This window comes from Camelus bactrianus, chromosome 10, assembly GCF_048773025.1.
Source record: "Camelus bactrianus isolate YW-2024 breed Bactrian camel chromosome 10, ASM4877302v1, whole genome shotgun sequence".
Taxonomy (NCBI): Eukaryota; Metazoa; Chordata; class Mammalia; order Artiodactyla; family Camelidae; genus Camelus; species Camelus bactrianus.
The window spans coordinates 13,569,371-13,583,145 of NC_133548.1; the positions used below are offsets into that span (position 1 = coordinate 13,569,371).

A 13,775-nucleotide genomic window follows, 5' to 3' on the forward strand; every position below is an offset into this window, starting at 1 on the left:
TGCATATGTACAGGCATATGTATTTGATATGGTCACACAGGCCTGTATCTGTCCACCCACAGAATGGCTCTCTTGCCATTCACTGCTCTGTATCTGACTGTACATGGATTTAGGCAGAACTTGACTGAACAATTCTTCTGTTCCATGTGGCATGAACTGAGGTCACTTTCTGGTATTCAGCTTATTGCTGGACTTTTAAGGAGGGTCCAAGATAATTTCATGTATATGAATCAAACCTTGGCAGGAATGATGACAAGACCAGGCTCTTCTGGGTCTCTTTCTTCTCCGTGTAGATATAGGGCTGTGTAAGCATGGCTGGCCCCTGGTCCCATTGACAGGCTGCCTGCTGCTGGTGGGCAGAGCCAGGTCCTGGTGTGGTTGGTTGTATAACCCAGGAATCCAGGTCCTGGTGCAGGCCCACTGATGGGTGGGACTAGGTCACAAATTAGTTGCCTATGGAGCTCCAGGCTTGTGCTGGTTAACTGGTGGGCAGAGGCCAGTCTCGGGAAGGCTGGCTGAGGACCTCAGTGTGTCCTGGAGCCTGTGCCATTCTGTTAGTGACAAGGCTGGGCCAAGGTGTCTTGGTGTGGTGCCAGCCTGATGGTGGGCAGGCCAGCTCTTGACAAGGCTGGCTGAGGACCTCAGTGTGTCCTGGAGCCTGTGTCATTCTGCTAGTGACAAGGCTGGGCCAAGGTGTCTTGGTGTGGTGCCAGCCTGATGGTGGGCAGGCCAGCTCTTGACAAGGCTGGCTGAAGGGCCATGGTGTTCCTAAGGCTGGTGTCTGCTGCTGGTGAGTGGGGCTGTGGCTCAGTGAATAGGACACAGATGGCTACCTGCCCAGGTCCTGGGGCTAGTGCCAGCCCACTGGTGGGCCAGGCCAGATCTTGGGGTCTCTAGCTATGGGGCAGGGATCTCAGAGCTGGTGTTAATTCCCTGATTGAGGGGCTAGGGCCCAGGTGGTCCTAGGGCTGGTGCTGTCTCACTCATGAGTGGGCTGCAATGGGACATGGCTAGCTGAAAGGCCCTTCTGGTCCTAAGGCTAATGTCCACACACTGGTAGTCAGGGGCATGGCCCAGGGACCCTGGGGCAAGTATGAAGCCATTGGTGGGTAGAATTCTGTCCTGGTGTCTCTGGTTGCAGGGTACAGGGACTCTGAAGCTGGTGTTGGCCCACAGGTAGATGGGGCCAGGGCCCAAGTGATCTTGGGTCTGGTAGCATTCTCTCCCCTTCTTGGTGGGTGCCTCTGGTTTTGGGACTGGTGTTGGCTAACTGATGGGTGAGCCTGAATCTCAGGAGAGTTGAGGGCTCAAGGGATCCTATGATAGGCAGCCCGATGGTGGATGAGGCTGTGTCTTTGCCCAGCTAACTGCTTGATCTGGGGCTTCTCAATATTGGTGATGCCTTGCTGAAGCATGGGGCTGGGTCCCACCACTAAAAAGCTGAAAAGAGGATTCCAGTATGGAGCTTGGCAACACCGGTGTCCTTGTTCTGGTATAACTGCCCATACTGGCTGTTGCCCGCACATATGTCCCCAAGGTGGGTCCCAATTTCCTCCTACCTCTTTGGGAGGTTCTCCAAGATCAGCAAGTGGGTCTGATTCAGTCTCCTTTCAAATTGCTTATTAATTTCAAGTTTTTGCCATGGGTCTTGGACTGTGTGTGATTTTGCACTGACCTTTAAGGCTGGAGTCTCTATTTCCCACAGCCCTTTGGCTCTCCCAAAAGGATGCCCCACTGGCTTTCAAAGGCAAGTGTTTCAGGGGCTCATCTTCCCAGTGAAGGACACCTGTGGGGCTCAGACCTCTTTGCTCCTTTGGGAGAACCCCTGCACCTGGATTAACCTCCCATTTGTGTGCTGCTTACCCCATGGAAGTGACTAGACTATGTCCTGTATCCACCACTCCTACCTGTCTGGGTGTGGTTCTTTCCTTATATTTTTAGTAATAGAAGATATTTTCTGCTCATCTGCAGTTCACTCTCATCAATAGTTGCTCCATAAATAGTTGTAATTTTGGTGTTCCCATGGGAAGATGTGGGCTCAGTGTCTCTCTTCTCCACCATCTTTGATCACTCCACCCTCTATGTCTCTGTTTATGCCAATACAACAATATTTTGCACGTCATAGCTTTATAGTATGTTTTAGAATTGAAGAGTTATGATTTTTTGACTCTTTAGACTCCCTTTGAGATTTCATATTAATTTTAGGTTGGATTTTCCTCTTTATACAAAAGAACATTGTTGGGCTTTTGATAGGGATTCCATTGAATTTTTAGGTCATTTTAGGTGGTACTGATATCTTAACAATATTAAATATTTCAGCTCACAAATGCCTTTCCATATATGTGTGTGTTCTATAATATCTTTCAGCAACGTTTTGTAGTTTTCAATATAGAAGACTTTTGCCTCCTCCTTGCTTAAGTTTATTCGAGTATTTTATTGTTTTTGATGCAGTTGTAAATGGAATTGTATTCTTAATTTCCTCTTTTTGTTGTTCATTGATAGTACAGAAATTCAATGTACTTTCAGAGAGTAAAAAAAAAAAAACTCTCAGCAAATTGGGTCTAGAAGGAATGTACCTGAACATAACAAAGCTGCATACGAGATTTCCACAGCTCATATCGTACTTAACACTGAAAGGCTGAAATCTGGATCAAGACAGGTGCACACTCTCACCACTTCTTTGTAACATAGTACTGCAATAAAATTTTATATTATATTTTTAGAGTTTTATACATATAGATCACATAATCTCTGGAGTGAGATCATTTTACTTCATTATTTTTTCCTTAACTTTACTGTCTGTAACAGTGCTTCAATGGGAGCCACTTCCTGTCTTTTGCATCTCAGCTTAATCATCACCTTTTAAGAAACATCTTCCCTGATTACATTATCCATAGTAGCTTTTGCTCTCTTATTTCTGTCACAGCACCTTATTTCTTGTCTTATAATCCCTGAATAAAACTACAACTACTTTATTAAATTGTCTCCTTCTTTATTGTCTGTTATAAAAAATATAAAATCCATACAGGAAGAAACTTTTGTGTTTTTTCCCCTTTTATATTAATTCCTGTGTCTTCAACCATAGCATACTTTGTGTATTAAAATAGATACACTAAGTTAAAAAAAGAATTAATAACTAGTTAAATAATTAGTTTTTATATCTAAGTAGGTGGTAAAAATTTATATATTTGACCAAACATCAAGACAGAATAAATTGAGTACTAAATAAAAAGAAAGAAAAACTTGTTTTGGCAAGTAGGAAAATACATGAGAAATTAATCTTCCCTGGAACAAAATGATTGCGCTAATAGTTTTTTCTTGACTGGCAGTAGTCTGAACAAAGTTCTGAAGCTATTTTTTTCCTTTGTGTCACATCTTTGTGACCCTCATTCTGTGATGTGGTTTAATAGTATCTTTAAATATAGAGGTACTTTAACATTTAGTGGAAAATCCCAGTGAATTTAATTAAGCAAACATCAGTCTTGGACACATTCCAATTCTATGACTTAATGATAAATGTGGTTACAAGGCATAAATGTGCAGTGATCTTGGCCTCTTTTGAGAAAAAAAGATGATATCCTTTTTAAGAGCTGATATGAATTCTTCAGGAGATCCTTTGTTAGGTTTAAAGTAATGCATTTAAAAAAGAAACAACAACAAAAGAATGTCTCATGATCTCAAATCAGCTAATCTGGACACACCAACATGACAGAATTAGAAGAACTAAACAATTGAAGGATATCTTTCTATTTTGAAGTTAGTAGGAAAAGAAGTTACTTGAGATGAATTTCCCTGGGAAAATGGCTAGTTGCTATCTTCCCATGTAAACAGGATTTTCTTGCATTTTTAATAAATTATCCTAACATAGTGAACATTGTTTTTTTGTGTGTGCACTGTGGAATTTCTTATAAAAAATTTATAGTGCAAATAAAAGTCTTTAAAATAATCCAGACTCCATGGAGAAATGAGCAGACAGGTGAATAAAATAAAATATTTCCTCAATAATGCAGCCTTTCACCCTCTGTGGCATGTTGGATGAAAGAATTCTAGAACTTTTTAAGTAACCTGAAAATTCTCCCTTCAGACTGTGAACAAGCCTCCACAAAGGTAACACTAAGACTGAATAGTGAGAACCAGTTTTCACAATTGTGTGACTTTTTATATTATGTAAGAAATTGAGTCATTTTGGAATAAATAAAAGTTAGGTTCCAGTTCTAGTTTTATCACTTAAAAATATGCCCTTGGGAAAATTAATGAGATATTCTGATCTTCAGTTTCATCAACTACAGAAAGGTAATTACAGTACTGTTTACTGTAAAAGTGAATTGAAATGCAGTAATTTGTGAGAATATAACTGGAATTCACTGAAAGTTTTGAGCAGTTGAGTGACGTAATCATAACAACATTTAAAGAGTATATTTTGATCTATTTCAGGAGAACAAATTGTTGTAGGCCAAAATAAAAGTGGAGAGACATGGCAAGAGGCTACTGCAGTGGGCCAGGAAGGAAATGGGAGGTAGGGAGGGAATGATCAAATTTGTGATATAATGTGAGAGTAGAGACAACAGAATTTGTTACAGATATGAATAAGAACTATGAGAGCAAAAAGGGAGTGAGTAACTAGGTGAGATTTTTAAAGGTGGCACTATTTAATGAGATGGGAAACACTTTATTTGTTGTGGAAAATTTAAAAATTTTTTATAATAGACACTACATTGATATACAACTGCAGATCTCTAAAACTGGAGATGTTGCTTACACGAGTGTTAAAATTAGAGTAGAGATAGGGGCTAGAGACACTGCTTCAGTATGCATTGGTCAGGAAAAGGAGGAACATCTAACTACAGACCCTCAGTAAAAAGTCTCAGTGAGACTAAAGCAGTCCAGGACAGTGACCTTTTATTCATAGTTTGATCTACTCACACTGAATATGTAAGTTAATTTAACTGGGTCTCAATATTACATATTCACGGTCATAAATGGTATACATTTTCATGGAATTCCCCTCCCCATCTTTTTTTGTTTTTTGTTCTTTCACTTTTCCTTTAAAACTGACGTAAAGTGTTAGCTTTTCCAGGAAGCCTTCTCTGATTCTAGTTTGACTGATATATTCCTACACTGTGATCCTTAGCATTGTGTCAAAATTCTTATAACGCCCCTTATTACAAGGATGTGGGACTTTCTGATCCTTCACCATGCATCATATCACTGAGGGCAAGGAGCTATATCTTATTCAGCTTGGTACAATATCTATGACACATTGAGCACAAACATATACTCCATATACATTTTTTAATTGAATAGGTCAATAAAAGATGAAACTTACAACATGCTTAGAAGTTTTCCCTATTGTTTTGTAGGTAAACTGCTTCTAATAGTGACCTCAGCACCTGTACAGACTAGATGGAACCAAGGAACAATGTAACTTATTTCATCCTCCTGGGCCTCACACAGAATCCAAAGGAGCAGAAGGTCCTTTTTGTTATGTTCTTGCTCTTCTACATTTTGACCTTGTTGGGCAACCTGCTCATTGTCGTAACAATAAGTGTCAGTAAGACCCTGAACTCACCGATGTACTTTTTTCTTGCTAGCTTATCATTTATGGACATGGCTTATTCCTCTTCTATTTCCCCCAGGTTGCTTTCAGACTTGTTCTTTGGGGAAAATACCATATCCTTTGAATCTTGCATGACTTATCTGTTTATAGAGCACATTTTTGGTGGTTCAGAGGTCTTCCTTCTGTTGGTGATGGCCTATGACCGCTATGTGACCATCTGTAAGCCCTTGCATTATTTGGTTATCATGAGGCAAAGGGTGTGTGTTGTGCTGCTGGTGGTGTCCTGGGTTGGAGGTTTTCTGCACTCAGTAATTCAACTTGGCACTATTTATGGGCTCCCTTTCTGTGGCCCCAATGTCATTGATCACTTTACATGTGACATGTATCCCTTATTGGAACTGGTCTGCACTGACACCTATATCATTGGCATCTTAGTGGTGGCCAACGGAGGACTGATCTGCACTATTGTGTTTCTGCTCTTACTCATCTCGTATGGAGTCATCTTGAGCTCTCTAAGGAACCTGAGTCAGGAAGGGAGGCGGAAAGCCCTCCAGATCTGTGTTTCCCACATCACTGTGGTTGTCTGTTTCTTTGTTCCCTGTATTTTCATGTATCAAGACCTGCTAAGACCTTCTCAATCGACAAATCATTAAGCGTGTTTTATACAGTCATCACCCCCATGCTGAACCCATTAATCTACAGTCTGAGAAATTCTGAGATGACTAATGCTATGAAGAAGCTCTGGAGGAAAAATGCAGGCAGATAAAGTATTAAATTAGTGCTGTATCCATCATGAAGGTGGTAATTTAGCATTAGGCCATGTCTCTTTGTAATATAAAAAATTTTCATAAATCTGATGCAAACTTTTTGTATCTTCAAATGATTTAGGATAATTATACTTGAAGAATAAACTATATCTTCATGCTATTAATAACAATTCCTTACTAGAATGTAAACTGTATAATGTTCTATCACTGTACCTAGAATAGTAGGATGCATTTATAGTAAGGTGTCAATAAATACTTTATAATGAATTAATGAAGTTTTTATTGAGTTACACTAATTGTTAATTGTTTTACCTCTTTGAAAATTTAATTTTTGTATTGATGCATAGTCTATTTACAATGCTGTGTTAATTTCTGTTGTACAGCATAATGATTCAGTTGTACATATAGATATTCTTTTTCATATTATTTTTCATTATAGGCAATTACAAAGTATTGAATATAGTTCCCTGTGCTATATAGTAGAACTTTGTTCCCTATCTATTTTATATATAGCAATTGTTAATTAATTTCTGCATTTACTCTTACTACTTTCTCATTCTTCATTTTGTTTTTGGTCAGATTCTTATTTTTATAATCTTCATTCTCTATATTATATTAAATATTTAATGTTGCATAGACTAGCTTTATTCCATTTTATGTGCCTTATCTATAAAATTTTTAGTGTAATATTTTAATTTTAGAATTAAAATTATAAGTATGATGGAGAATAATAAATTTTAAGAACAGAATTTATGAAAAATGGAATAGTGTTGAATAAACCTCCAAACTATCCCAAACAAGTTTCTTCCAGTCCTTTCAGATGCAATCACTATACTTTGTTTCCAAGATTCTTCAAGTAATAATCTTTGCAAATTAAGCATTTTTCATATGTGTGTGTATATTTATGTTTCAGTGTATACATTTTGCTTTTTATCACTCAACCCCCTATAGGTCTTTATGTGCCAGTTTATATAAATGTAACTCATTCTAGTTTCTTCATACTGATTAAATTCTTCATAAAGCAGCACTGTAATTGATGTATCTGGTCCTCTTTATATTTTCCCCACTCTTTTTTGATGTTAAATAATTCTGCAAAAGCATCTTTTTGAAATTTTTTAGTATGAGTTCCTAGAAGTGAATTCCAGTCAATTTCTATATGTATTTAAAATGTTGATGTTCCTATTTATTGCCAAAATGCCATCTATTTGGGCACCTATTTACATGTTTAAAATGATTTTATTCTTTTTCTATGAATTGCTTACTAATCAGTTTTACATGTTCTATTTGATTTGGTATGATGGTGATATTTTCTGTACTGATTTGGATGGTGTAGGTGTATCTGTAATATTTATTCTTCCAAATCATGAACATGGGATATCTTTCCATTTACTTGTGTCTTCAATTTTTTTCATCAATGTCATATATTTTTCAGTGTACAAATTTTCACTTCCTTGGTCAAATTTTTCCTAAATATTTTATTCTTTTTGATGCTTCTGTAATGGGATTAGTTTCTTAATTTCTTTTTTGGGTAGTTTGATGTTAGTATATGTAACTGCAAACTAATTTTTGTGTGTTGGTATTGTATCCTGCAAAGTTGAATTTTTTTATTAGTTGTAACTGTTTTGTTGTAGTTTTTTGCATTTTCTATGTGTAATCTCATGTCTACTATATAGTCTGTGAAATAAGATTTTTTTGCTCTTAGTATCATGCATTTGAGATTTATGCATATTAATGGATTTATATATAATCCGTTCATTTACTGCTAAGTAGTTTCCCATTTTATGAATGTATCACAGTTCATTTAGCTTTTTCTCAATTAAGAGATATTTTGGTTGTTTCCAGGTATTTGAAATTCTGAATAAACTGCTATGAATATTCGCATATAGTTTCTGACAGAACAAGGAAACAAACAAGGGAAAATTTAAAATAACTATTTTCAGGACACCAGATATCAGAAACAACTGACAGTGTTCACTAAAAGATGGGAAACAAGTTGAGCTCTAAGATCTTTCCACTTTATTAGGCTGGGGAAAGATCTGCCCAGAGAGATTAGAGAGAGGGGGGCTTGGTCCTCACACTGGGCCAGGAATATTGCCTGTTCTCACCAGCTGAAAACCCTCATGGTTCAGAAAGGCCAGGGCACGGAGTTGAATACTTAGGAAGTGGTGGGTCATGATTAGGCTTAGGCTGAGAACATCTCAAGATCTGCCTCAAAAACCATAATAGCAAGAAAAAAAATCCACAAGAAAACATCTGAAAGAATCAAACTAAATACTAAATACTGTGCTTAGAATTTTGTGTCTTTGTTAATGTGAGATGTTAATTGAATTGCTTTCTTTATGACACCCTTACTCTTGTTTCATTCTAGTATAAGGGTTATGGGTGCATAAAATGCATTAGGAATTATGTTAATTCCTCCCCTCTGTGAAAGTGTTTATGTAGGTTGGTGCCGTTTCTTGATTAGTTGGTGTATAGAACTCAATGATTCAATCTATATGGGAATGAAGTTTTGTTTTAGAAATGGTGAGATTCTAAAGAATCAATTTATTTATGTATTTAATTATTTCAGCTTTTAATTATTTTTCTCTGTGTGTTTAGAAAGTTGTGGGGTTTTTATTAATGGCAGTGGTCCACTTTTGGCAAGTATACTGTCATAAATTCCCTTATCATATTTTGTTATCTTTTTAAGATCTATAGAATCTGCAGTGATGACTCTCTCTTTATAGTTGATTCTGATAATCTGTTCTTTCTCTTATTTTTTCTTAATCCATTTTGCTAGGCTCTTATCAACTTTATTAAACTTTCAAAGAACCAATTCCTGGTCTTAAATATTTTCTTTATTTTCTATTAACTTCTGTTTCAGTGACTGCTGTCTTCTATCTGTTATTTCTTTTCTACAGAGTTCTCTAGGTTTATTTTAATGTTCCTTTTCTAGCTTCTTGAGACAGTAGCTTAGTTCATTCCTTGTAATATTTCTTGTTTTCTAATATCTGCATTTAAGCTATAAATTTCTCTCTAAGCACTCCTTTAATTGCATACAGTTGATTTATATATAATAAAATGTATTATACTACATATAATTTTATATGCATATATAAATTTCATAGATACCTTTCACATACATTTGTATCACCATCTTTGTCTTGAAAATGTACCTTTCAAAATGTTCACAGTTAATTTAGGTGTATGTTGCTTAATTTGTAATTATTTGGAAACATATTTTTGTCATCAGTTTCTAGTAGAACTACATTATTGTAAAATATTTATGTAACAAATATATGTATATATACCTATAATTATTTGTGCTCTATAATTTAAGTCCTTTGAAATGTATTGCAGTTATGTCATGGCCTAGTGTACTGCCTACTTTGATGAGTGCCCCATGAGGTATTTGAGATGAACTGAATAGTCCCACAAATGTCTTCTTCCCCTGTTTCCACACTAACACAAATTCTTTCAACTTGCCTGTCTGAAAATATACGACAAAGTATGAGAAAACTTTATCTGCATTTGAAAGAGACTTTAAGTGACTTATTCTGAAATTAGCATTCATAATGTTTTGGAAATTTGTTCAGATATCATCTTCAAAGACAGAGTTAAATTTAAAAAGATAACCTAGAGGAGATGGACAAGTTTCTGGAAACATACTGTCCACCAAGACTGAATCAAGAAGAAACTGTCCACCAAGACTGAATCAAGAAGAAACTGACCACTTGAACAAACCGATCACTAGAAATGAAATCAAAATAGCAATAAAAAACCTCCCTACAAATAAAAGTTCAGGACCAGACAGCTTCACCAGGGATTTCTACCAAACATACAAAGAAGAACTCATACCAGTCCTTCTCAAACTCTTCCAGATGATTGAAAAGGAGGGAATACTCCCAAACTCATTCTATGAAGCCACCATCACCCTGATACCAAAACCAGGCAAAGGCACTACCAAAAAAGAGAATTATAGGCCAATATCACTGATGAACATAGACGCCAAAATCCTCACCAAAATATTAGCAAACAGAATCCAACAACACATAAAAAAGATACATCATGACCAAGTGGGGTTCATCCCAAGCACACAGGGGTGGTTCAACATACGCAAATCAATCAATGTAATACATCACATCAACAAGAGAAAGGACAAAAACCACATGATCATCTCAATTGATGCAGAAAAAGCATTTCATAAAATTCAACACCCATTTATGATAAAAACTCTCACCAAAGTGGGTATAGAGGGAACATATCTTAACATTGTGAAAGCTATATATGACAAACCTACAGCCAGCATATTACTCAATGGTGAAAAACTCAAAAGCTTCCCACTAAAATCTGGGACAAGACAAGGATGCCCACTATCACCACTCCTATTCAACATAGTCCTGGAAGTCTTAGCCACAGCAATCAGGCAAGAGAGAGAAATAAAAGGGATCCAAATTGGAAAAGAAGAGGTGATAGTGTCACTATATGCCAACAACATATTGCTATATATAGAAAACCCTAAAAAGTCTACACAAAAACTACTAGAGCTGATCGGAGAATTCAGCAAGGTAGCAGGTTACAAGACTAACGTTCAAACATCAATGGCATTTCTTTACACTAACAATGAAGCAACAGAAAAGGAAAGTAAAGAAGCAATCCCCTTTAAAATAACACCCAAAGTAATAAAATACCTAAAAATAAACCTAACCAAGGAGGTGAAAGAATTATACACAGAAAACTATAAACCATTGATGAGGGAAATTAAAGAAGACTTTTAAAAATGGAAAAATATCCCATGCTGTTGGATTGAAAGAATCAATATTGTTAAAATGTTCACACTGCCCAAGGCAATCTACAGATTTAATGCAATCCCTATCAAATTACCCAGGACATATTTCACAGAACTAGAACAAACCATAATAGAATTTATATGGAACCATCAAAGACCTAGAATTGCCAAAGCATTACTGAAGAGAAAGAAAGAGGCTGAGGGATTAACTCTCCCAGACTTCAGACAATACTATAGAGCTACAGTCATCAAGACAGCATGGTATTGGTACAAACCCAGACATATAGACCAATAGAACAGAATAGAGAGCCAAGAAATGAACCCACAAACTTTTGGTCAACTAATCTTTGACAAAGGAGGCAAGAATATATAATGGAATAAAGACAGTCTCTTCAGCAAATGGTGCTGGGAAAACTGGACAGCAGCATGTAAAACGACTCTAGAACACTCTCTTACACCATACACAAAAATCAACTCAAACTGGATCAAAGACTTAAACATAAGACAAGATACAATAAAACTCCTAGAGGAAAATATAGGCAAAACATTATCTGACATACATCTCAAAAATTTTCTCCTAGAAGAAAGAAAAGCAAGAATAAACAAATAGGACCTAATGAAACTTACAAGCTTCTGCACAGCAAAAGAAACCATAAGTAAAACAAAAAGATAACCTACAGAATGGGAGAAAATCTTTGCAAATGGAACCGACAAAGGCTTGAATCTCCAGAATATATAAGCACCTCATACGACTTCATAAGAAACAACCAAACAACCCAATCCAAAGATGAGCAAAAGACCTGAACAAGCAATTCTCCAAGGAAGACATACAAATGATCAATAAGCACATGAAAAAATGCTCAATATCACTAATTATCAGAGAAATGCAAATCAAAACTACAATGAGGTATTACCTCACACCAGTCAGAATGGCCATCATTCAAAAATCCACAAATGACAAATGCTGGAGAAGCTGTGGAGAAAGGGGAACCCTCCTACACTGCTGGTGGGAATGCAGTTTGGTGCAGCCACTATGGAAAACAGTATGGAGATTCCTCAAAAGACTAGGAATAGACTTATCATATGACCCAGGAATCCTGCTCCTGGGCTTAGATCCAGAAGGAACCCTACTTCAGGATGACCCCTGCACCCCAATGTTCATAGCAGCACTATTTACAATAGCCAAGACAATGAAACAGCCTAAATGTCCATCAACAGATGACTGGATGAAGAAGAAGTGGTATATTTATACAATGGAATACTATTCAGCCATAAAAACTGACAACATAACGCCATATGCAGCACCATGGATGTTCCTGGAGAATGTCATTCTAAGTGAAGTAAGCCAGAAAGAGAAAGAAAAATAATACATGAGATCACTCATATGTGGAATCTAAGAAAAGAAATAAATACAAAACAGAAACAGGCTCATAGACATAGAATACAAACTTGTGGTTGCCAAGGGGGCGGGGGGTGGGAAGGGACAGACTGGGATTTTAAAATGTAGAATAGATAAACAAGATTATACTGTGTAGCACAGGGAAATATATACAAGATCTTTGTGGTAGCTCACAGTGAAACAAAAATGTGACAATGAATATATGTATGTTCATGTATAACTGAAAAATTGTGCTCTACACTGGAATTTGACACAACATTTTAAAATGACTATTATTCAATAAAAAATGTTAAAAAGAAAGAAAAAAAGAAAAGGTAACATTTTACCTGAGATCCAAAAAATGAAGAGAAGCTACCAGGTGAAGCTCTGTTACGTGTGTTAAGCTCCAACATTGGAAAGAGCTCAGCAAGTTCAAGACGCTGAAAGGTCATTGTGCCTGAAGGGAAATAGAAAAGGGAGTGGACAGAACAGTCTGAGGTCAAAGAGGTGAACAAGACTACAGATCTTGGTAAAGAATCTGGATTTCACTTAATGCTCCTTTAAGATTAGAGTAAGTAAAGTAAAGCAAGACAAGCAAATTTTTTTAGTTAAGGAAAACACCCAACTCATAAATAGACATTTTGCCAAAGTTTACATTGTAAGTGGCAAAGCTAAGATTTGAACTCAGAATTATCTTTTTAAACACTATGCTCTTTACCATCATAAATTTTATCACCTATTCCTCAGCAACGTATATATGATACATAAAATCCCAATCAACAAAGCAAAACTGGAAAAAGAGGTTTTTAATTCAAATATCTGTTTAAGATTATAATAACAATGAGTTTTCCACAAATAATACAAGAAAAATACATGGTAGACTTTATCTTTTGGAGGAAGAAATAGAAAAATAGAGAACCAGACAAGATGTGCCAGAGTATTAGAAAGTATCAAAAGAGAAATTGGAAAATAAATACCCTAAAATTCCTATTTTCCCAAAATGTTTATTTTGCTTTGCAATTTCATAGATAGTGAACTGCATTTTAACAAGAAACCAAACTGGTTCTGACAGTACTTTAACATTCGACCAACAAATTGGCAATAAATACATCTAAATAGGCTATTTTTATAACGATGATTTCCTGTTAAGGTCTCCTCAGATTGCCTAATGCCAACATCCACATACCTTTGACAAATAGTGTGCCCTTGGCCCTGAAAATTAGGAATTATCTTCTTTAACTTGTAACCATTTAAGGGATAAAGTTGTTTTACATTGTTTTCATTATTTCCCTGATGAAGTCATCT

At 36.3% G+C, this 13,775-nt stretch overlaps 1 protein-coding gene across 1 annotated transcript; it reads left to right on the plus strand.

The window, feature by feature from the left end:
- Positions 1-5,403: 5,403 nt before the first annotated feature.
- On the plus strand, positions 5,404-6,323 carry LOC105076762 (olfactory receptor 4A47). Its single transcript, XM_010965019.3, is given in 2 exon segments — positions 5,404-6,169; positions 6,172-6,323. Coding segments are annotated over 2 exon segments (918 nt in total).
- The last annotated feature ends 7,452 nt before the right edge of the window (positions 6,324-13,775 follow it).